Genomic DNA, 25,028 nt, shown 5'->3' on the forward strand with positions numbered 1-25,028 from the left:
AATTTGATGCTGAAATTTGTTTTTAGACTGAATCCTTCCCTCTATTTACTTGACCCAAAGATTAGGTTTTAGGGATATGGAAAATGTGTTCATATAGATACAGACCATTCTGAGTACTTCCGTTTCCCTCTGGATTAAGGGAAATGTCTTCAGACTGTGCCATTCTCAGAGATTATTCAATGGTTTCCTAAAATACAGTTCTCTGAATGGAAGCAGTTCAAGGTTTATGGAAAAATAAACTTGTAACAGATCTGGACTAATTCAAACCACTCTAAAAACATACAAAACCCTAAAGAATAATGTGGTTAAAAAAGGTGGGTCTTGAGAGAAAACATAATGTTTTAGAGTTCTTTAAAACATGTTTTTGGATCAAGAAATTGTGTATATTCTTATATTCATATTCACACTGTGGATTTGCTTATTAATTTTAGGTATGTCTGGATCCAGTCTTTTGCACTAAGTCAAGGAAACATTAACTAGAAGACAATTCTTCCGACAGGCATTTTTATTTTTGCTGAAATCTTCTTCATAGTTTAAGAATAAAAAAAAAATACTAAGAATTCACAGAAAAAAAAGAACAGGGACAATGTATAACGTTATTAGTGTTTATTTAAAGCCACGTCATGTAAAGGAAGTGCATGTCTATTAATTTTTCAGAGCAAATGTAGCTACATCATAGCACGTTGTGATAACAGTAGAAAATATTTGTGGAAGCTGCGTATCTGCTACTTAGCAGCCTTAATATTGCACCATTCAGGTTATATTAATTTTGCTTACATATCATTCATTTAAAAATAACAATTTGTAAAAAGCAAGCTTTAAGGAGAAAACATAACTCAAGGTTTTCCAATAGGGACATAGCAAGCATCAGGTTGCCACATGCGAAAGTCAATAAGCACTTGATTTAGCTTCTGCATCCAAAGATTACGCTCATCTTTAGTATCAGCTGATAACCAGTTCCTTTAAAAAAATGAGATTCGATATTAATTTTTAAATTCTCTTATACAGGAAAAATGGATTGTCAAAACTAAAGGAAGTATCCAAAATTATTTTATTAATTGTAAAAAAGATATCACAATTCCAACATCATCCTCATAATTTAATCAACAATGCTGATAGCCAGGCCATGTAAACACTCAATTTAAAGCTACCTGTAATAGAGAAAATATATACTCAACTCTTTGAAGAACAGAATATGGATTAGACAAGTGCTTACTTGGTAACACAGAGTGTGTCTCTGCATTGGCTGACTAATGTTTCCTTATCATCTTCTCTCTGGGGACGAACAGTAATTAGCTCAAAAGTATTTGGACGAGCACAGAATTCTCTGTTGGCTGGTTCAATCTGTCGATTAGTGCAGTTTGCCAAATTTATGGAACCCAATGGATGCTGAAATTAAAAATATTATTTATAGATTTGTTTTCTGCTTATAATACTATAACATAGCAAGGAGGCTTACAGAAAAACAAATAAAATATATAATAAAACTATTCAATAAAAGTAACAAAATTATCAGACTAATTCAGAGGAAGAAGTTGTGGAAACTCCATGGAAGTAGAGAACAGTACACTATTGGCATTTATGTTTTTTATGCAACTACATTAATATGCTAACTATAATACAGTTGCAAATGATATAATTCTCATTATGCAGAGGCACAGTTACATCATTATGCCATTATACAAATTAGATAAATCACAGCAAATGTGTGATGGTGCATGTAGAGTCCATTGTACTGGGCTCTGATCAAATAGGGTTTAACTGTCTTAAAAATGAAATATGAAAATAAATCATTCTAAACAACAATTCTTCTAGGATGGTATGTCATAAACTATTATGCTAAAATAGATGCCTTCTTTATTCCACAGACAATTTTTTTTACATAAGGCCCATGTAATGCCTAGTGACATTCAGCAATTTTTAGTATAAAACATCTCTTGATGATCTCTCTGGAGACATGACAAGTATTCTGGCTTCAAGTTGTTTAGAGCTTTATACATCATAACCAAAACCTTGAGCCTATTTTGGTAGTTGTTCAAAAAAAGAATATCATATACAGGACCAGTGCCCACTCAACAATCTGGTCACAGAGTTCTGTACCAGTTGCAGCTTCCAGAACAAACATAAAGTGAATTATAGTATTGTCTTTTAAACAAAAATTTACCAGTAATTGAACAAGAACCCACAGTCCTTGTCCAGAAAAAGACATAATTAATATATCAACTCATGCTGACAATAAATATTCCTAGACACAGAGGTAATTTGTACCTTCAAACATAGTAAGTTCAGGAGCACCTTCAAACTACATACATGTTCTTTCTGAGAAAATTATACACAGAAGAGGAGTAAAGAAATGAACTTTATAATTAATTGCAGGCTTCTTTTCAAACTGAAGATTTCATTCATGACAAACAGTCCAAAATACACAGAAGTTATATTATTCTTCGTACCTAAACGAGTAATCCTAATAAATATTACAAAATAGTGCAGGATTTGGCTATGTAATGTATAAATTTACCTAAAATTAATGTAGCTATACAAGACTCTGATGAAACATACAATTTCAAAATCAAATAATTTAATTTAAAAAACTCTCTACATTATTTTTATTTGAATTTTAGCCTGCAATTACCTTTCTCTTTTCATCATCTGGATAGGTCCAATAAGAAATACAATTTCCTGAAAGAGCACACCAGCGTCGATGCCAAGCTCCAAACCCACTAACATCTTCAAACATAGTCTAGAGAAATGGGGAAAAATATTTTTGAGCAGACATTTTCCCTCATTTGTTTGTAAACAAATGACATACAGCTCAGCCTGTTATAGTTCCTATTATGGCTTTGTTCAATTGCCATACATTTCAACTTACAATCAGTTACTTATTGACCACTCAAAGTTACAGTGGACTCTCCCAAAAATTACTTTTGATCTGGATTCAAAGTTCATCTCCTTCCTGCACAGGCACATATTCACATTTTGGGTGCTCAGCAATGGATCCATATTTACCACGTTTCCCCCAAAATAAGACTCAGTCTTTTATTTTTTGGGGCTCCAAAATAAGCACTAGGGCTTATTTTTGGGGAAACACGATTTCAGGGCAATCAGCCTGGCTGGGTTCTCCACCCCCTGACACATGCACAAGAGGTGGCAAGTACATGAGGATTGACGGTATCCGGCAGCAGCTGCAGCCCACTGATCCCTTAGTTAGCGTACTCTGGGGTTGTGCAGCTTGTGCAGCGCAGGTGAATTGATTCCCTGTCCAAGCAGCAGACAGAGGCAGAGGCACGGGGGAGATGCAGGTGATCCGGCTGCACTGCAGGAAAACCAAGAGTCGGTGGGCTGGAGCTGGCAGGCAAGCAGCTGCAGGAGACTTGTCTTCATGTCTCTTGGCTTGCCTGCAGTCCGTGCAGTTCCTTGAGATTGCCTCCCTTCCTCCTGGCACTGCTGCGCCAAGACGAGCCTCCCACAACTGCCCGCCGCTCCTGTCCATCAACCCTCGGCTTTCCCATGGCCCATGCAGTGCGTCCAGATCACGTGCCTCCCCCCACCTCTGCCTCCTGCTTGGACAGGGAACAGGTAATCAACTCCCCTGTGCTGCACAGGCTGCGGACAGACACCGTTGGTCTGAGTGTGCTCGCTGCCTCCTGTGCTGGCCACGGCTAACCCTCCTTCATTAGGGCTTATTTTTGGGGCAGGGTTTATATTAGGCGCACGCTTAAAAATTAGGCTATGACTTATTTTGGGGGCAAGGCTTATTTTCAAAAAAACACAGTACAGTCATTTGCAACACCTTATGATCTGACTGCAATTTATATTTTTTTTCTAGAAACTGGCATTTATTTCTGATTTAACCACCTTATATCTAATAATGGATTTGCTTAACTGTGGCTTTCGTTTAACAACCACTGCAAAAAAGTTATAACATTGGATCTGGCCACCTAATGACCCACTTTATGACTGTCATGACTTATGATCATCATTGCCAGGCTCAATTACAGTCATAAACCAGAGATTATCTTTATTCTAGGCTTTAGCAAATCTCTTCTTTGGACCTAATTTAGCTTCATTAGATTTGATCATTCTTGAATTCTTTATACTATATATTATTTAAATAACTATTTTAATGTTGGAACTGTAGCATTTTTATAGCACATTTTGCCATCTAGTGAAGTCAACAATATTTGGTCAACGACAATTATTTGCAATCTAACAGTTGTTGGTACATGCTTTTTAAACCAGAATTTAGAAAGCCACATAATATTGTTAGAATATTTATCATAGTCACAAAGAAGACAGTTTTAGAATCCTTAAAATTAGAATAAAGTAAAATCAAGATCTCACTACATTAAAATAGGTGTTATAACTTACCAAAAACCCTCTCTCTTCCACACCAGAATCAATTTGACATTTAACCTTTAGATGTATATGCCCTTCCAGAGGAGATAAGAAAGGAACCTAAAAATACACAGTGGTTATTTAATATCAGTTTCTTTTCCAATTAGCCTACTTTTGGAGATTTGCATCTTTTGAGGCATTTGATGCTCCTGCTTTCTAATCTTTGTTAAGAGAAACCTGATAATAATCCAGAGAGCCAAATCAACCATGTAAAATTTCTAAGAACTGACCAATTATGCCACTGAAACAGAGGCATAATTAGGCAATAACCAATTTCAAAAAACAAAGAAGATTGAAGCAGAACCAAAGTATTCAGCGGTAGCTTCCTGCAATGGGGTTGTTTGTCTGTCCTCTGACTCAGCTCTCTAAGACACATTTCATGTATAGTCTTTGGAGCTTCAGAATTGATGACACTGAACACATTCAGCTGAACTGTACCACTGCCCCTTACTATTGTATCATTTACTATTTTGCCAAACAGGTGTCTCAGAATATCCATTCTTAAAAAATCAATGAGGTTCAAGTGTTAAGATACGTTAATGATCTAGGGATAAATAATTCAACAGAAAATATTGTTCAATGTTTATTGGGCTTCCTAAAAATGTTTTCAAAAGAATAGTCAGGTTTTTGCATTGGTGCTATAAAAAACCTAAGGTCCTTCTAATTCCTATGATCTGGTTGTCCCTATTACAGTTTTCTTTTGTTTCGAAGTCACCACAAGAGAAAGAGTAAAACAAATACCTGAGCCAAAATCTCATAACTCCTTAATAATTTGTGCAGGCATTTGTACATGCTGGTTCACAAGTTGTCTGAAATCAGTACTAGTATTTTTAAACAGGGACTAGGAAGTAATTAACCATAAAAGCTGCCTCCTGCCAACCTCTATTTTATTAATTGTATATTCTCATTATAGGCAGATGAGAGAAAAATGAATTATTCCTGGAAAAAGCATAACCTGAGTAACGTCATTTTAAACACCATGTTTTACCTGATATAACCTGATTATAAAACTTGGTAGTGAGGACATGAGAAAAGAAACTGTGTTGTTCCAGTGATGCTTGTTTTGCAGGATATAGGATGCATAGCTGACGAACAACACCTAAAAACCGAACTACACACTCTCACTAACGTACTAACATCCAAAGGATTCCAAAGAAATAAGATCACCAACCTAATCTCTGTTTCACTTATTATATGGTAATGCTGATTTCTGCATTTAACAATTGGCGCCCGAACAAGGACTTGATGAGGTCCTTCTGGAGTGGAATTTTTACCTAAGGGCCAGTGGGTACCCACGCTGATTTTAGCAGACCATACCGGATAGTTCTTTTCCAGATCCCTTTTCCAGAGGGATTTGCTCTTCTTTAACCTGATGTGACAGGGACCTGAACAACTGAGCAGAGAAGTCTGAGCCATGCGGGACCAGGAATACAGTGCACTGACCCAGAGTGAGTATAAGTACGGGGTACTTATGGGGTGTCTCACTGGGGTGGTCTGACTCCTTGAATGTCTGGTGCTGGGTGGATGTTGAGATGCATTAGACATGATTAGTACTCACGTTGAACATGCTAACCTGAGCTTTCCTCTACGGTTCCATTTTCTGGGCGACTAGAGTGGCCAGAGGCTAAGCGTGTTGAGTGGATTTTTTAAGGGAAAAGGAGTTCAAGGAGAGAAGTATCGGCTTTAGCTATAAATAGATAAGTAACTATGGGGCCCCGACATAGAATATTTGTTAAGGATCCTGAGGAATTTACGGAGGGAAACATAAGGAAACTCCTTCTATGTCCCCCCTATCTCTTTTATTAAGAGATAAGAACATCCCCAAGGCAGAAACAGGTAGTCCGGAGCTTATGGGGACAACAGGAGTGAGAAGTCACTAAAACAATTAGCCTGTTATGGGTGGAAGAAGTAGTAATACTGTAGTGGTATACAGATCTTTCTCATTCTTGAAAGAGGCAGTAAACTCTGAAAGAATGAAGGTAAAGAAGGAAAGGTTTATTGTTCTTCCTACCTGAGGTTAAATACGAATAATTTATCTTTGATTAATGTGATGTGATTTCTGTTGTGATAGTGATATGTATGTGCTGGAAATTCTTGGCTTGAGCCTGGAGCTGTGGAAAACAGGTGGTGGTTAGGGCCCGAAATCATGTTTTTGATTAGAAACCACATCCTAAAGTTTTCCACTGCTTAAGGAATAAGCTACAAGATGTCAAGGATGGAAACAAAATGGGAATCTGCAGGGATAAAACCTCTCCAGGTTTTATTCCAGGTTTGCAAATGTTGTTAAGTGGTATGTATGTGTGAAGGCGTCTGTGTGTAATGAGAGTTGTTTAGGCAATAGAGCTCATTGGCTAATAATAATAATAATAATAATAATAATAATAATAATAATAATAATAATAATAATACTCCCTGGAATAATTATGCTGACTAGATGGCAGGGAGAAAGCATGTGTGTATGTTAGTGTACACTAAAGGGTCTGATTGTAATATAAATATGAGTATGTGTGGAAAGCCCTCACACAGCGAGTGGTAAGGTGATCCTGACACTTGTGAATGCCTGTGCGCTGAACCCCCCAGAGATCTCCTTTTGTATAATGAAATAGTAAGTGGCAAGGGTTTGTTGTTGTTGTGGTTATGAAGGTAATAGCAAGTGTTTGAATGAGAAAGAGAGAGAGAGATGAAAGAGATCCTATGGAGAAGTGGGTTTTACAATGTTAAATGGAGACAGTAGTATTTTTCCTCCCTATATTTCCCCTTTTTGTTTTGAACAAGAGAAGTAGGAAAGGGGTGTGGGGTGCAGTTTGTTTTCCCTTTTACACATTTTTTTTCCTTTGCTGAGTTTGTCTGAGAGAAAGGGGGGGGGGCGAATGGGTGACTTGATCCTGCAGCATAGTTTTTGATTGCATATGGAAGCTACGCAGATATATTTCCTGTCGTGCTCTGAGTTGTGATTATGATTTTATTGTTTGAGGTGTTTATTGTTTGAGGTGTTTAAATAAATCTATATAATAGAGAAGTGACATTAAAAGTTTGAAACAAATATTTTTGGAGTAGAGACCCTCTATTATTACCCTCTATTATTTGGAGTAGAGACCCTCTATGCCGTCCGTGGGTGAGGCGTCAGAGGTGGCTCAGGAGTTCATGGCTTCCATGACAGCCATGGACCTGACCCAGTTAATTCATGGCCCTACCCACACGGGGGGAAACACGCTGGATCTGGTTTTTGTCTCTGGACAGTGGTTGAGTGATCTCGAGATAGGGGATATAGTCACCGAGCCCTTGTCATGGTCTGATCACTCTCTCCTTTGTCTCGACCTTCGAACCGCTACACCCCGCCGCAGGGAGGCGGAGCCGGTAAGATGGTTCCGCCCCAGGCGCCTGATGGAACCTGACAGGTTCCAGATGGAGCTTGGGCCATTCCCTGAGGCTCTGGCACACGCCTCGACTGGAGACCTAGTGGCCGCCTGGGATAGGGCGGCCGCTGGAGCTCTGGATCAGGTCGTGCCTTTGCGGCCTCTGACCCGGCGCCGATCTCATTTAGCTCCTTGGTTCACTGAGGAGCTGAGGGAGTTGAAGCGCCGGAAAAGACGCCTAGAGAGCAATTGGAGGGCCAGTCTTTCTGAATCTGACCGGACACTGGTAAGATCTCATATCAGGAATTACCTAGTGGCGATAAAAGCAGCGAAATGTAGCTATTTTGCTGCTCTTATTGCGTCATCAGATAATCGCCCGGCCGCCTGTTTAGGGTGACCTGCTCCCTGCTCCACCAGGAAGCGCGGGAGGACCCCTTGGAGGGTAGAGCCGAGGATTTTGTTCAGTATCTGTATGACAAAATCACTCAGATTCGGGAAGATCTGGACTCCGACTGGGTAGTCTCAGGGGGTGGGACTGGGGCAGGTCTTGAGAATGTTATCTCGGATGAGTTTGATCCTGTGACCCCTGAGGACGTGGACAGGATTCTGGGTAGACTGAACACGACCACTTGTTTATTGGACCCGTGTCCCTCCTGGTTAGTGCTGGCTTCTCGGGAGGTGACACGAGGCTGGTTCCAGGGGATTATAAATGCTTCGTTGGGTGAGGGTGTCTTTCCTGCCGCCTTGAAAGAGGCGGTGGTGAGGCCTCTCCTCAAGAAGCCTTCCCTGGACCCGGCAATGTTGGTAAATTATTGTCCGGTCTCCCACCTTCGTTTTGTGGCGAAGGTTGTTGAGAGTGTGGTTGCGCAACAGCTCCCCCAGCACCTGGATGAAACGACGTAACTGGATCCGTTCCAGTCGGGCTTCAGGCCCGGGTACAGCACGGAAACGGCATTGGTCGCGTTGGTTGATGATCTCTGGAGGGCTCAGGACAGGGGGTGCTCCTCTGTCCTGGTCCTGTTAGATCTCTCAGCGGCTTTTGATACCATCGACCATGGTATCATGCTGCACCGGTTGGAAGAGTTAGGGGTGGGAGGCACTGTGTTGCCGTGGTTCTCCTCCTTTCTCTCTGACCGGTCGCAGTCTGTGTTGGCAGGGGGACAGAGGTCGACCCCGAGGCCCCTCATATGTGGGGTGCCGCAAGGGTCGGTCCTCTCGCCTCTCCTGTTCAACATTTATGTGAAGCCGCTGGGCGAGATCATCCGTGGTTTCGGGGTGGAGTACCATCAGTACGCTGACGACACCCAGCTGTACATCTCCACCCCGGATCACCCCAACGATGCCCTTGAAGTGATGTCCCGGTGCCTGGAGGCCGTACGGATCTGGATGGGGAGGAACAGGCTCAGGCTCAATCCATCCAAGACCAAGTGGCTGTGGTTTCCGATGTCCCGATATAGTCAGTTGACGCCATCACTGACTATTGGGGGCGAATCATTGGCCCCCACGGAGAGGGCTCGCAACTTGGGCGTCCTCCTGGATTCACGGCTGTCTTTAGAAGAGCACCTGACGGCCGTGACCGGGAGGATTTTTCATCAGGTTCGCCTGATTCGCCAGTTGCGTCCCTTTCTGGATCGGGACTCGTTACGCACGGTCACTCATGCCCTCGTCACCTCCCGCCTGGACTATTGCAATGCTCTCTACATGGGGCTCCCCTTGAGGAGCACCCGGAGGCTCCAACTGGCGCAGAGTGCGGCCACGCGGGTGGTAATGGGAGCGACATGGCGCTCCCATGTAACACCTCTCCTGTGCGAGCTGCACTGGCTCCCGGTGGTCTTCCGGGTACGCTTCAAGGTTTTGGTTACCTTTAAAGCGCTCCATGGCTTAGGACCTGGTTATCTACGAGACCGCCTACTACCACCAATAGCCTCCCACCGGCCAGTACGCTCTCATAGAGAGGGACTCCTCCGGGTGCCATCAGCCAAACAGTGTCGGCTGGCGACCCCTAGGGGAGAGCCTTCTCTGTGGGGGCACCTACCGTCTGGAATGAGCTCCCCCCAGAGATACGGAGGATCCCGGATCTGCGCACCTTCCGCCGCGCTGTGAAGACCTTTTTATTCCATCAGGCGGGCTTGGCCTAATCTCTTCCCTTTTTTAAATATGTAAATTTTAATCTGTTTTTAAATTATTGGGGTGTTTTAATCTGTCTGGGCCAAAATGATTTAATTTGATTTTATCTGGTTTTTAAATTTTCTGTATCTATGTATTTTATTGTTTGGCTGTTCACTGCCCTGAGTCCTTCGGGAGTAGGGCGGTATACAAATCAAATAAACTAAACTAAACTAAAACTATTAGGTGATTTTTTTTTTTGAAGGTGTTCTTTTTATCACCCTTTTTTATGTCTTTATGTCTGTGCATTTTGAATGATTTTGAATGCTGAGAAGTTAAGGAGATTTCTGGGATAGCCTGGATATTGAATAGCCTGGTGAATAGTTGACTATGTTATTTTAGCTTAGTGTTGCCTAGATAAGGGAATGGATTTTGAGGATTTTAACCCAGAGGTGGGAAGGAAAGACTAGTGGGTATATTTATCTAAAATGCTAGATCTTACCCTAAGGGATATTCCCTTGAGGGAAGAATTACTTACTGGTAGAAGGTAAAGATTGAGTTTTTAGTCTGGCTAGCAAGTTACCTGTAAATTAGTCTGTACAGACTTGTGATGTAGACTTGTGAATTAGATCAAGCTTTGCATTTCTCTGAAGCTTGTGGAAATAGTTAAGATGACTTGTGTTAAAGGTGTGATTCCCCTCAAGGAGGGAGAGTTAAATATTTATTGATGAAAAGCATAGGAAGTTCTTTGGAAGGAAGGTGATGAAGATAGGTTTGAAGAGTTGAAGAAAGTAATGATACAGGCTCCAGTGTTGAACTTGCCTGATTTAAGGAAAATCTTCCACTTGTCTGTAGCAATGGAAGATGGCATAGCCAAAGGAGTGTTGGTTCACATGTGGGCTGGGAAGAAGAGACCTGTAATATTTTTGTCAAAATTGATGGATCTTGTGGTACAAGGTTGGCCTTTGTGCATACAAGCTGAAGCTGCAATTGCATTGTCGGTGGAGGAGAGTAGAAAATTAACCTTTGGTGGGGCATTGGTGGTGAGTAGTTCACATCAGGAACATACAAACCTGATGCAGAAAGCCCAAAGGTGGTGCACCAATGCTAGGTTTTTGAAATATGGGATTATTTTATTGTCTCAAGAGAATTTGGTTCTCTTGACCAATAGGAATTTAAATTTAGTTGAATTCCTGTCAGGGGAGAGAGAGAAAGGAATGGGATGATGTGGAACATAATTGTGTGGTTATGTATTGATGGGTCTTCCCGGGTGGAGAATGGAACGAGGATGTGAAGTCTTTGCTTTATTTGCTTTTGGGCTTTTAATGATCTTTGGTAAAAAGATGGTTGGAAAGATTATAATACATATAGGAGCACATAAAAAGGGACTTTGTAGTTAGTTGTGGGAAACAGGATGGTGGACATAGAAGTACATGAAGCAACATTAGTAGGAGGGGAATTAATGATTTGATCCCTGCATTGGATTTTGATGTGAAGCCTATATTTATGGATGATGAAGACAAACAAATGATGGATGATGGGGTGCATAAAATGGATGATTAAGGAGGGGGTGCAAGTGCTTAATAAAGCAGTTATGCTGAACATGATTGAGAGTGTGCATGAGGGAACTTATTGGGGAACCCAAGTTCTTATTGAGTTTGTTAAACGAAAATATATTTGTAGAGGCATGTAAACAATAGCCATACAAGTGGAGATGCTATTTACATTGTGTACGAATGCATAAATACATTGTGCATGTGCAAACATGTAGAGATTTGACCATTTGGCCTTTTCAATGAATCCAAGTAGATTACATTGAAATGCCAGCAGTGTGAACATTGAAATATGTGCTAGTAATAGTGGATTATCTTACTGTATGGCTTGAAGCCTTTCCTTGTGCGAAGGCAAATGCTCAGATGACTGTTAAAATCATATTGGAGCAAATAATACCCAAATATGGATTGGTTGATATTATTGATAGTGATGGGGTACACATTTCACTGTCCAAATGATAAGGGTAATGGAGCAATTGGGGATTGATTGGCAATAAACATATTGGCAATAGAAATATTCAGTGACAAGATTAATGTTGGAGCTCCAGGTTCTTTGGACGAAATGTTTGCCTTTATCTCTTTTCCCTCTAAAGAAAAGATGTTTCAGTATATGATATGATATTTGGTTTATCCTATACTGAGAGTATAGGACTGCCAAAAATAAAGCTTAAAGATGTCTTACTTAGAAAATATATAGGGACCGCCCCAGTGTTTTTCTCGTTTAAAGTCTAAAGGACTATGGACACAAACTCCACCTCTTGATTTCCAAGTGCATGATTACAAAAGTGGTGACTGAGTCCTGATAAAGTCTATAAAGGAAAAGAAATTACAGCCAGTGTGGGAAGGGCCGTTCCAAGTGATGTTAACCACTGAATTGGCGGTGAGAACTATGGAACAGGGCTGGATACATTACTCCAGAGTGAAAGGACCAGTGGATTTGCCTTATGGATGAATTGTATGAATAGATGCAACAAACCTACTTATATTAACCTTCAGAAGATAGATATCCGACAATTGATGGAACTTTCCAATGATTGATGGATTATTTTACTGACAAATGGAACTTTGGACAGTTGAACTGAACTGAACTGAACATTTGGTTGGGAGTAATAAGCATTTTTATTGTGTTATTGATTTTATTAAGGAAGAAGACAATTGAATAGTGTAAATTAATGCTGTGATATCCGGTGGATGTAAGTTCTCTATGATCGGCTGGAAGACTTGAAGTCTAATGGTAAGCGTTTATGCTTTTACACATCTAAAACATACTCTGAGCAGGGGATCTAGTCCACTAGGAAGATGGGGTTTGTGGTGGTGATAGTAATTACTTTGTGGGATCTTATACTACAGGTGCAGATAGGAATGGGGACTTTGGCTGTGTTGCCTAGTTATCCCATAACATGGCAGCAGCTATGTTTCCATACCGAACCTGAGCACCAATATTTCCTGATACAGACACCACTAACCCTGATAGACACTACAGATGAAGCTGGGATTTGTATTAGATCATCTCTTGATGATGGTGTACCATTGGGGAAATACCCCAGGTGCAACCATATATATGAAATAGTTTCCCAGTACAAAGATCTCTCAAACAAAATGGGGTTCTTATACAATCAATGCACAGAGCAATATAGTAATTATACCCCTTCTTATAGAAGTTTAGGATTACGAAAGAGGGGTTACATTTCCCATATCTGGAATTGAAGCTCCCTCCAAACTGATGTTTTTATGTGGTAATATTGCATTGATTAAATTACCTTTTATATGGGGTGATGCACTGTTGGCTATCTTAAGGCACCAATAAGATATACTAGAAGTATTGGAGAGTCAAAGAAGGATGGCAATTTATTTCTGGATTTAATGAAGATAGCCCTAAACAGTTCATCCTTTTGTATAAGAGAAGAGACTACTGTCTCTGATATATTGAAAACATGTTTTGTGGGAATGCCCGTTCCTGGGGAATTGTTATCATAGTAACTGTGTTCCTAATAAGGTTGCTACAAAAGTGGCTACACATGATGGTACGTTGGAAACAATTGATGAGTCACATGTGCATGGACATGAACATGTGGAAGCACCTAGTCCTGAGAAGGAACTATATCTAATTATTTATGCCCCTGTAAGAACCTATTAAATGACATATAACACCTATAGTATCATATGACCATATGGGGACTGGAGCATATAGAGGAGTCTATAGGGGTAAGAAAGCTACATTACATGGAGCATTTGATGCTGGATGTAATGATGCGGTAGTGATATTAAAGAAAGTATAAGCAGGGCTTTTGGGAATATAACCAGTTGCAACTTGGACATCTAGCCTGTGCTTTAGCAGAGTATAAATGAAACATTATTTGATATTGCTGCACTGGCTGATGAAATGGGTGAAATAAGAAAAGCTCTATTACAAAATCAGATGGCTATATTATTAAGAATGAGACATGGATATGATGAATTCCAACTATGTGTTGATATATCCGATAAATTACAATTTCTCAAGTCTAAACTGCAAAAAGTGCATAATATCACTACATACTACATATGTAACACATATAACTGAACACACTGCTTTTAAAGGAATTTGGGATTTGCTAACAGGAAGTTTCTACAATGTTGCAAGACATCCGCAATTTACAGGAGTAATAAAACTGATAAAACAGGAAAAGGGGGGATTGAGAGAAAAATGAATTATTCCTGTAAAAAGCATAACCTGAGTAACACCATTTTAAACACCATGTTTTACCTGATATAACCTGATTATAAAACTTGGTAGTGAGGACATGAGAAAGGAAACTGTGTTGTTCCAGTGATGCTTGTTTTGCAGGATATAGGATGCATACAGGACATATTATGCATATTTTTAAGGAAATAAATGTTTTGGTACGTTCTGAAATGGGCCTGCCTGCTTCAGAAGAGGAAAAGCCTACAAGTAACAATACCATTTAGCATGGAAACGTCTGTGTAGGGTATTTTCGAAGGGTATTGTTGGAGGGGAATTTCCAGGGTGGAACATGAGAAGAGGATGTTATATAAGACCTGAAACCAATTCCCTGGTGGACCATTTGTATCCGTTTGTATCGGGCTTCTGTATCCTGAAAACTGTATTTAAACCGTGTAATCAAAGTGGTCAGGGTTCTCTCTTTCATGGGAGAACCCTTTTGCAAAAGCTTTATTTATTTATATATATATATATATATATATATATATATATATATATATATATATATATATAATAAATCTCCTGTTTTTTTCTTGTTCATGCTCTCTGTTTCACTTATTATATGGTAATGCTGATTTCTGCATTTAACAGCAGAAAATCTAACCTATGTTATCAAAAATAAAATCATTGGCATTTGACGTTACTGGTTAACATTAATTATCCAACTATAAAAAGGTTGTCTGTAACTCCATCACTGGGCAGAAACCTTGTAGTTTTTCCCAGTGCTATTCAAATAAACTTGGCTGGAGCAAATAATGTGTTCTTGTAAATTGGTTTTGGGAATTTTTTTTCTTCTCATGTTAATGCAATCGTGGACAAAAAATATAATAAAGATGAAATGTGATGCTGAATTATACTCCAAAAATATGGTAATTATCTCTTAATGAATAACTCTGGCAATAGAGAGGTTGGGGTTCAAGTAAGAAATTTTTTCTATGTAGATGGAAAGAAAACAACTCTCTTGTTGTCAAACAGTAGATTCAAGAGCGGACTCTTCCTGAAGATGGCTGCTGAATGGTAAAAGGCTTTCTCTCTCTTGTCAATGATCTGCCAATTTTACTGCCAAAGCTGGCTCTCTGGCAATGTTGCTCCTTGGATTTGAATGAGAGCATTCAGGAATGACCCAAGACAGCTTTTGGACAGCTGTGGGCCCATCTGAAAGAGGAGTCTTATTTTATTTATTTATTTATTTTATTTCTATACCGCCCTTCTCCTGCAGGACTCAGGGCGGTGTACAGCCAAGATAAAACATTGCATATAAAATTTAAAAACAATTTAAAAAACAATTAAATAATTTCAGCCCAAGATTTAAAAACAATCCAATTAAAACCAAATTCAATTAAAACTGAGAGGATGGGATCAAGCCAGCCTGGCTAGATGGAATAGGTGTGTTTTCAGGGCCCGACGAAAAGTCCGGAGGTCTGATATCGTGCGTATCTCAGGGGATAGGTCATTCCAGAGGGCAGGTCCTGCCACAGAGAAGGCTCTCCCCCTGGGGGTTGCCAGCTGGCACTGTCTGGCCAACAGCACCCTGAGGAGGCCCTCTCTGTGTGAGCAAACCGGTCGGTGGGAGGCTATTGGTGGCAGAAGGCGGTCTCGCAGATACCCCGGCCCTAAGCCATGGAGCGCTTTAAAGGTGGTCACCAACACCTTGAAGCGCACCCGGAAGACCACAGGAAGCCAGTGCAGCTCGCGCAGGAGAGGTGTCATATGTGAGCGCCCCGTCGCTCCCATAATCCCCCGCGCGGCCGCATTCTGGACTAACTGTAGCCTCCGGGTGCACCCCAAGGGGAGCCCCATGTAGAGAGCATTGCAGTAGTCCAGGCGGGAAGTGACGAGTGCTTGAGTGACCGTGCGTAGGGAGTCCCAATCCAGAAAGGGGCGCAACTGGCGTATCAGGCGAACCTGATAAAAAGCCCCCCTGGCCACAGCCGTCATGTGCTCTTCTAAAGACAGCTGTGCATCCAGGAGGACGCCTGAGTTGCGAGCCCTCTCCGTGGGGGCCAGTGATTCACCCCCAATAGCCAGCGATGGCACCAGCTGGCTATATCGGGACGCCGGAAGCCACAGCCACTCGGTCTTGGAAGGGTTGAGTCGGAGCCTGTTTCTCCCCATCCAGGCCCGCACGGCCTCCAGGCACTGGGACATCACTTCAAGGGCATCGTTGGGGTGGCCTGGGGTGGAGATGTACAGCTGAGTATCGTCAGCGTACTGATGGAACTCCACCCCAAAGCCACGGATGATCTCACCCAGCGGCTTTATATAAATGTTGAACAGAAGGGGCGAGAGGACCGACCCTTGTGGCACCCCACACGCAAGGCGCCTCGGGGTCAACCGCTGCCCCCCTGTCAACACAGATTGCGACCGGTCTGAGAGGTAGGAGGAAAACCACCGCAGAACGGTGCCCCCCACCCCCAGCCCCTTCAACCGGCGCAATATGATACCATGGTCGATGGTATCAAAAGCCGCTGAGAGATCTAACAGGACCAGGACAGAGGAACAACCCCTATCCCGAGCCCTCCAGAGATCATCCACCAACGCGACCAATGCCGTTTCCGTGCTGTGTCTTGAAGCTTCAACTTCCCTGTTGAAGTGATCAGAAAGCCACTGGGCATATATCTTCCTCTCATCAGTTCATTTTCTTAAGCAAGCCTGGGTTTTAACTTCTTTTCAAATCTTCTAGTTTACTCTGCTTTTTATTTTCAAAAATTGACTGGTCAGTTGAATGTTGATTTATTTTATCTTTGCTGGACTCTAGCTATTCTTTTTCTCTTTGATTTATGTTGTTGTTTTAAATAACTTTCCTTTCCTTAAGGAAACACAGTGCATTTTTGCAAAGGAAAAGTTTTTATTTGCTTTACATTAATACTGGACTCTCACCACAGGGTTTTTGCATTTTTTAAATTGCAAAATATTTGGAGCTCTTTTTTTATTTTTATTTTAATCTTGGATCAAAGATCTGGAAAACACTTTCTCTCTTCTCTTTGCTTCAGCTTTCTTTTGTTTCCTGGCTAAGCAGCACAGAGTAACAATGGATCAAATTAAAGACAAGCAAGTATGGTTGAGATCTGCAAATGGACCTTTTGGTAACATACAATTCTTAGTTGAAAGTTTTTCTAAAAAGTTTGGTTAAATGATCATGACTGTGGAAAATATAACTTTATGGATTATAACATAACATAACATAACATAACATAACATAACATAACATAACATAACATAAGTGATTAAAAAGAAAGAAAGAAGAAAGAATACAATCCTCGTTGAAGAGAATTTGGACTATGGATATTTCGGACTTGTGAAATATAGCACCTAAAAGCAAGAAGTGACTTAAGACTTAAAAATAAGAACTGGGAATAAGAAAAGAAATTGTTGGACTATATCAGGTATATATTATAAATTGAATATAGTGACAATTGTGTTTTATTTATAGTATTATTGATTGTTGGATTATTGATTGGTTGTCTCTGTAAAATAATAATTATTTAAAATATTTGACTATTTTATATTATCAAAATGACAAGTAATATAAATTCAAGTAAAACACGGAGGAAAACTCCATCATCTGCGCCATCAACAGCAACACTGAGCCCGGCAAGTCAGCGCTCTATAGACACCATGTTGCAGAATGAAAAATTTAACACTTTTCAGTCAGAGATGAAAAGTATGATTCAATCATTACAGGAATTACTACAAGGAGTCATGGCTAAGAATCATGAGGACATGGCAGATAGGATGCAAAAGATGGAACAAAAAATGAAAGATAAAATAGACAATACCCAGCAAATAATTACTAAAAATGAACAATGGATCCATAAAGTGGAAGAAAAGGCAGAGCAAACAGATAAGAAAGTAGATAAGAAAGTAGAAGAGATGGAGAATAGACTATCTAAGGTAGATAATGACCTTGAACAATCCATAAGTATGTTGGAAATCGATAAGGCAGAATATTTCATAAGATTCCAGAATGTTGAAGAGGAAAAGGGGGAAGACCTTATGGAGAAAATGGTAGAATTACTGGAAGAGGCAATGGAAATAGACGAACAGGAAGCTCGCTATGGGATGGAAGAAGAATTTAGAGTATATACAAGCTACGCGAGAAGAAACAAGCTTCCCAGAGAGTTACATGTGAGATTTTCAAAGAAGGCAACAAGAGCGGAAATACTCCAAAGAGTAAGAGATGCACCATTGAAATATAAAGGAAGAAAAATAGTAGTCTTGAAGGAGACACCCAGAAGAGTAAGAGACACAAGAGAACAGTACCAATTTCTGACAAGACAATTGATTAAATATGAAGTAAACTTTAGATAGCTAATACCTGAAGGAATATTGGTGACTTGGAGGGAAATAAGACATACACTCGACACGATGGAGAGTGCACAACAATTCTATGATCAGTACTTCACAGCACATGAGGTAGAAGAGAAAAGGGAGCAAGCAGAGATGTTGGAAGTGACAGCAGAAGGAAACATACAACAAGAAGAAACTGAAACAGGAAAAAGAGAGAAGGGAAAGAGAAGGAGGAAGACAGAAAGAACAGAAAGAAATAAGATCAACTAGGACAACAAAACCTATCTTTAAGTAAACAATGGAAGAAGAAACAAAATTACTATCAATTTATATAAATGGACTAAACTCACCAATGAAAAGAAAAAGAATTTTCAATAAATTAGAAAAATTAAAATTAAATTTAATCTGACTTCAAGAAGTCCACATTAAAAAACAAGATAGCAAGCTTTCAGAGTACCCCAAAATTGGGAAACTATATTTTTCATTAGCACAGCAAAAGAAAAGAGGGGTGGCTTTATACTTTAAAGAAACAATAAAGGCTAGACAAATCTTTGCAGATGTAGAGGGGAGAATATTGATAGTGGTGGTAACAATAAACCAAAAACAAATACTGTTGATAGGGATATATGCACCTAATAATAAGCAAGATGAGTTCTATGGAAAATTACACAAGAAAATCATAGAATTGGAATATGAAAATATTTGTGTGGTAGGAGACTTTAATGTAATTGTAGATGCAGAATTTGACTATATGAGCAGTAAAATAGGTAAAAAAGCCAGGAAAACACTTCCAAAAACTTTTTAAAAAATGATTGAAGAAATAGGAATGCAAGATGTATGGAGAGACGCATTCTAAGAAAAATCAACATTCATTATATTCAAATAGGCCTAAATCCTGGTCAAGATTAGATATGGTATGGATGACATCGGAACTGAAAGCATATGTGCAAGAGATAGAAATAGAACCTAATGTTTGGGCAAATCATAATCCGATGAAAGTCGTATGGAAAGGACAAAAGAGAAAATGGAGATGGACGTTAAATCAATCAATACTGCAAGAAAAAGAATTTATACAAAAGATGGAAAAAGAATTGGATTTTTTCTTCAAAGAGAACAGGAAGGAAGAGACCTCCCTACAAATTGCATGGGATACTGTTAAAGCATATACCCGAGGATTAGCAATAACATATAAGGGAAAGAAAAATAATAAGAAGAAACAAAATAAGACAATGTTAGAAGAAGAACATAAAAGATTGGAATTAGAATTTCAGAGAGAACCACAAAAAAAAAAAAAAAAAAAAAAAGGAATTGAAAAAGTGAATAGATATAATAAAACATAAAATGAATTTATTGGAAAAAGAAGAATTGGCATATAAAATTAAAAATGCAAAAAAAAACTTTTTTGAAAATGCAAATAAGCCTGGAAGATGGTTGGCATGCAAACTGAAAAAAGAGAGAGAGAAAAAATTGATACATCGATTAATTGATGAGAAAGGGATCCTTCACTATCAGAATGAGGAGAAAAAATCTATCATAAAAGAGTACTACAAGAAATTGTATGATAAGGAGGAAATTTTAGAAAATAAACTACAACAATATTTGGAACAAACTGAACTTCCCAAGGTAACAGATATTTAAGGATATATTGAATGAATGGATAACTATGATGGAAGCAATAGAAGCTATTAAGAGACAAAATAATAATAATAATAATAATAATAATAATAATAATAATAATAATAATAATAATATAAATAAATAAATAAAATGCCAGGGCCCGATGGGCTACCAGGAGAATTCTATAAACAACTAGAAGGGGTATTAAGTCCAATGATGATGGAAGTTTATAACGAAGTATTACTAGAAGCAAAAATACCAAATTCATGGATGGAAGCAAATATTACCCTTATACCGAAAGATTTAACAGATAAAAAATTACAGGCCAATATCTTTATTGAATGCAGACCATAAAATATATTTCTCAATAATAACAGAGATTAAAAAAATATTTGAATGAATTTATACATTCAAATCAGAATGAATTTCTACCAAAGAGACAGATTAAAAATAAGACGAGAATGATTCTAAATACATTGGAGTACTATGAGATACACCCTAGAAAACAAATGTCGTTGATGTTTTTAGATGCACAGAAAGCATTTGACAACGTTAATTGGCAATTCATGATAGCACAACTAAAATTGGGAAGAGATTTATCAATATGATTAAAGCAATGTATTGTAAACAATCAGCCAAGGTGATAGTAAATGGAGACATGACAGAGAATTTTGATATTTAGAAAGGCACCAGACAGGGATGTCCATTGTCTCCATTGCTATTCATATTGACTTTGGAAGTGTTAACCAGGAAAATTCGGCAAGATGAAGAAATAAAATGGAATTAAAAAAAGAGAAATATAAACTAAAGGCAATCGCAGACGACTTGGTCTTCATACTAGAAGACCCCATAGAAACTGGACCGAAACTAATTAGAAAAATAGAAGAATATGGGATAAGACAAAGATTTTAGTCAAGAACCTCACAGATACACAAAAAAGAGTGTTAATGGAAAGAATCAACATACAGATAGTTTAAAAAGTGAAGTACTTAGATATACAATTTTCAGCAAAACGTGCAACAATCAAAAAGGATAATTATGAAACTGATGAGGCAAATTAAGCTAGACCTGGAGAAATGGAAAGATTTATAATTGTCACTATCAGGAAGAATAGCCACTATAAAAATGAACATTTTACAAAAACTACTATACGTATTTCAAACAATACTAATAAAACTGGAGAAAAAATATTTTGAAGAATTAAATAAAATAATATTAAGATATGTATAGTTAGGAAAGAAAGCAAGAATAGGTTTGAAAATGTTTCAGGAATCTAAAAAAAGAGGGGGTTTTGGATTACCAGATTGGGAATTGTACTACCAGGCTTTGGTACTCACATGGGTGAAAGAATGGATTAGCTTGAGACACGTAAGACTATTAACATTAGAAGGGCATGACCTTCAACTAGGCTGGCATGCTTTCTTATGGTATGGGAAGAATAAGATACACACCTACTTTCAGAGACATTATGTTAGGAATGCGTTGTTATTAGTCTGGTCTAAGATAAAAGAACAACACTATTTGAAAATACCAATCTGGCTTTCCACTATGGAGGCATAGGTACATCCTAATGTTATTAACATGGAAAAAATCGTAAGATATAAAGATATCTTGAATGACAAAGGGGAATTAAAAACTAAACAGGAACTCAGTAGCCAAGGGATAGACATTGCATGGTGGCAACATATGCAGATACAATCCTTTACGAGGAAGATGTTAAAATATATGATTGTAATAAAGAGTTAACAGAATTAGACCAGATATTAACTAGAAAAGATGACAAACATAAAGAAACCATATTGTTACCTATTAAGTATTAAACTTGAAAGTGAGCAGGTAAAGGAGACAATGATTGCCTGGGCTAAGAATTTTGGATATGCAATAGAATTAGATAAATGGCAGAAACTATGGGATAGAAATATTAAATTGACTATGTCAACTGCATATAAGGAAAATCTGTATAAAATGTTTTATAGATGGCATTTGGCAAAAATGTATAAAGACAGATCCGCTAAATGCTGGAAGTGTAATCAATCATCTGGTTCATATTATCATATGTGGTGGACATGCCCAAAAGCTAAAAAATACTGGACGAAAATACATACTTGGCTGGAAAAAATGACAAAGAAACATACAGACCTGAAACCAGAGATTTTTGTTGGGCATTCTACCAGAAAAATATGATAAAAAAATTACATATCTGGTCTTGTATATATTAACCGCAACTAGAATTGTATTTGCGCAACAATGGAAAAATGATGAGATTCTGTCTGAGGGGAATGTAATTTAGAAAATATTAGAATGTGCAGAAATGGTTAGACTAATGGTTACTATTAAGGATAAAGAAGAAACTGATTATTTTTTTTTGATATGGGACATATTTTATCAATGGCTAGACAACAGAAACAGAAGTTAGAAAGGAGGAGATATAAAAAGAGGAAATGCTAAAGTAGAGAGTTGTATTTAAAAATAACTGTACCAAGACCACACACACTGTTTGATGAAAATTGAATATTATATAAATAAAATAAAACATTAAAAAAAAGGAATAGTAATAATTCTATTTATTATCATTGAAATAAATGCAAGTAAGAAATCTCTGACAATCTAATGTTAGAGGTTATCAAAATCAACAGTAGGTCTATATGGACCTTCTACTGAACTTTATTAAACTATTATAATTTAAAGAAATAGTTTATGGAAAACAAAAATGTAAATTAATTACCTTGTCTAACAGAAACTTGGTACTCCCAACTGAAGACAGTAAAATTGTATGTGAAGCAACAAGAACAAAGTTACTTGTGCGCACAGAATTAGGTCCACCTGGACTGGTCATAGCTATAAAAATAAAAAAATATGTAATCTTTATTTAGTTAATGTTACTGGTTAATTCTATTTATAAATTAAGTATTTAATTGATTAAATTATAGAATATTTTCAAACATAGTTCTAAGAATATAAAAATGATGTGGCAGGCTCTATCTCATTATATCCCCTTCTTCATTCTAATATAGCAAGGAACCCCACCAAGCTGGTATTTTACACATGAATATTTTTTTGGGATATATGAATGTACAGTATGTATATGTGTATTTGTGCACATACAAACACACACATACACATGCAATATATCCACAAAGAGTGCATTTTATTCAAAAATATTAATAATTGTTTCAAGCTGCAGATAGATACAAAATTATTTAATTGACAACAGCATATATATTAAGAATTGAAAACTGAGGAACTAATCACAATGTAATTTATTGTTTTAATCCGAAAAGGCCATGGATTCAAATAATAAACATACCTCTTGTTTGAAAATGTTATTGTAAATAAAATATATAAACAGGCTTTCTTCCTGTTTGCTTCTATATTGATTCATTAATTACATGTGAATTTTTAATGCCGTAACTTTCCCTGACACTTCTGTGCACTCATTTTCCTACACTCCCATCTGTGAAACAGGAAGAATGATAAACAACCTTGATAATTCTTAAATGTTCATAAGATTATAATTTCTTTCAGTCTTTATTAATCAGGACTAGTATCAAAATGAATACCAAAACCTAAAGTTTTGCTTACCTGGTGCAAGATTAGTTTTCTATAGATATGCATATGTAAAAAAAGAATAATAGAAACAGATTATTCAATAAATATTATAGACAATACATTTGATACTATATTGGAAGTACTTTTGATCAAAGTTAACTATAAATGTTTTTTTGGGAGTGGGGAAAAATAAATCAATATTAGTACTTACAGTAGTAATAGATGTCAGTAATCTCTTTGGAGTAATAGCCTATGATAGAGAAGACAACACATACCAAGAACACTACAAATATTATAATTTATTTTAGTTTAATGTGGTAATAGGTGTAAGACTTAATTTAAGTCTGTTGCATCACAAAAGTAAAAAAGGAAAAGGAATGAAAAGCTTATCTAGTAAAAAAACAAGTCAAAACCAGAACAATAGATTTATTTCACTCTACATTAAGTATACAAATATAAATCGATGAAATGAAATCTGATTTCCCCAAAATAATTCATCCCCTGATAATAAGCCCAAACGGGCTTTTGAATACATGGCAATAAGGCCAAGTTTTAGGGTTTTAGGGTTCAAAAAAATATAAGACAGAGTCTTATTTTCAAGAAAACACGGTAGTAGTAGCAGCAACAACAGTAGTATTTTATCACTACCTACTTGGAAAAGATATACCAGCATCTGCTAAACTGTTAGTTTATATAATTTCTTATATGTACCAAGATAATATATAGGTAATCCTCAATTTACAACCATTTGTTTAGTAATTATTCAAAGTTACAATAGCACTGAAAAAAACGATTTATGATCTTTTTCACATTTACAATTTTTGAAGCATCCCATGGTCACATTATCAAAATTTGGAGGCTTGGCAAATGGCTCAGATTTATGATGGATAGAATGTCCCAGAGTCATGTAATCACGTTTATGACCATCTCACAAGAAGTCAATGGAGAAGCCGGATGCACATAATCACTGTGTTACTAACTTAATAACTGCAGTGATCCACTTAACAAATGTGGCAAGAAAAGTTGTAAAATGGGACAAAACTTACTTAACAACTGTCTCATTTAGCAACAGGAATTTTGGGCTCAGTTATGGTTGTATGTTGAGGGCTACTTATAATGCAAATAAAGGTTGGTGCTTGAGGCCATTTGAATTTAAATTCTCCTGATTTCCAACTGTACCACTGAACATATGAAATGAATGGAATGAAAAATATTTGGTAGGTACCATTAACCAGCACGATTTTAGTATTATTCAGCATTTTTGAAATTTTGACAAGTATATAATTCCAAGTTCAACTGTACTTCCAATACTGAGAAAGCAGACCAATTTGGATATTACTGACAAATAAATTATAATTTGATTCTCACAAGAAATTAATTTATTTTAAAATGGGAGGTAAATTTTTATTTTGGGAAGTTTGGACTGAAAATAGGATGGTT

The 25,028-nt window shown here is 37.8% G+C and overlaps 1 protein-coding gene across 21 annotated transcripts in view; it reads right to left on the reverse strand.

The window, feature by feature from the left end:
- Positions 1 to 591: 591 nt before the first annotated feature.
- ANLN (anillin, actin binding protein) overlaps positions 592 to 25,028 on the reverse strand; it is a 144,024-nt gene continuing 119,587 nt past the window's right edge. For 18 of the 21 annotated variants that reach the window (XM_087894051.1, XM_034411162.3, XM_087894045.1 and 15 more), the window contains 7 exons: positions 23,800 to 23,838; positions 23,622 to 23,640; positions 22,765 to 22,877; positions 4,369 to 4,455; positions 2,633 to 2,740; positions 1,217 to 1,389; positions 592 to 960 (listed from right to left, as the gene is read on the reverse strand). In XM_087894051.1, the coding sequence (XP_087750177.1) occupies positions 837 to 960; positions 1,217 to 1,389; positions 2,633 to 2,740; positions 4,369 to 4,455; positions 22,765 to 22,877; positions 23,622 to 23,640; positions 23,800 to 23,838 (663 nt within the window). In that variant the 3' untranslated portion in view covers positions 592 to 836. The remainder of the gene's footprint in view (positions 961 to 1,216; positions 1,390 to 2,632; positions 2,741 to 4,368; positions 4,456 to 22,764; positions 22,878 to 23,621; positions 23,641 to 23,799; positions 23,839 to 25,028) is intronic. The other 3 variants (XM_087894049.1, XM_087894050.1, XM_034411079.3) reach the window with 1 other exon arrangement.

This window comes from Pantherophis guttatus, chromosome 4 (assembly GCF_059756535.1).
Source record: "Pantherophis guttatus breed Tessera chromosome 4, ASM5975653v1, whole genome shotgun sequence".
In the NCBI taxonomy this organism is placed as follows: domain Eukaryota; kingdom Metazoa; phylum Chordata; class Lepidosauria; order Squamata; family Colubridae; genus Pantherophis; species Pantherophis guttatus.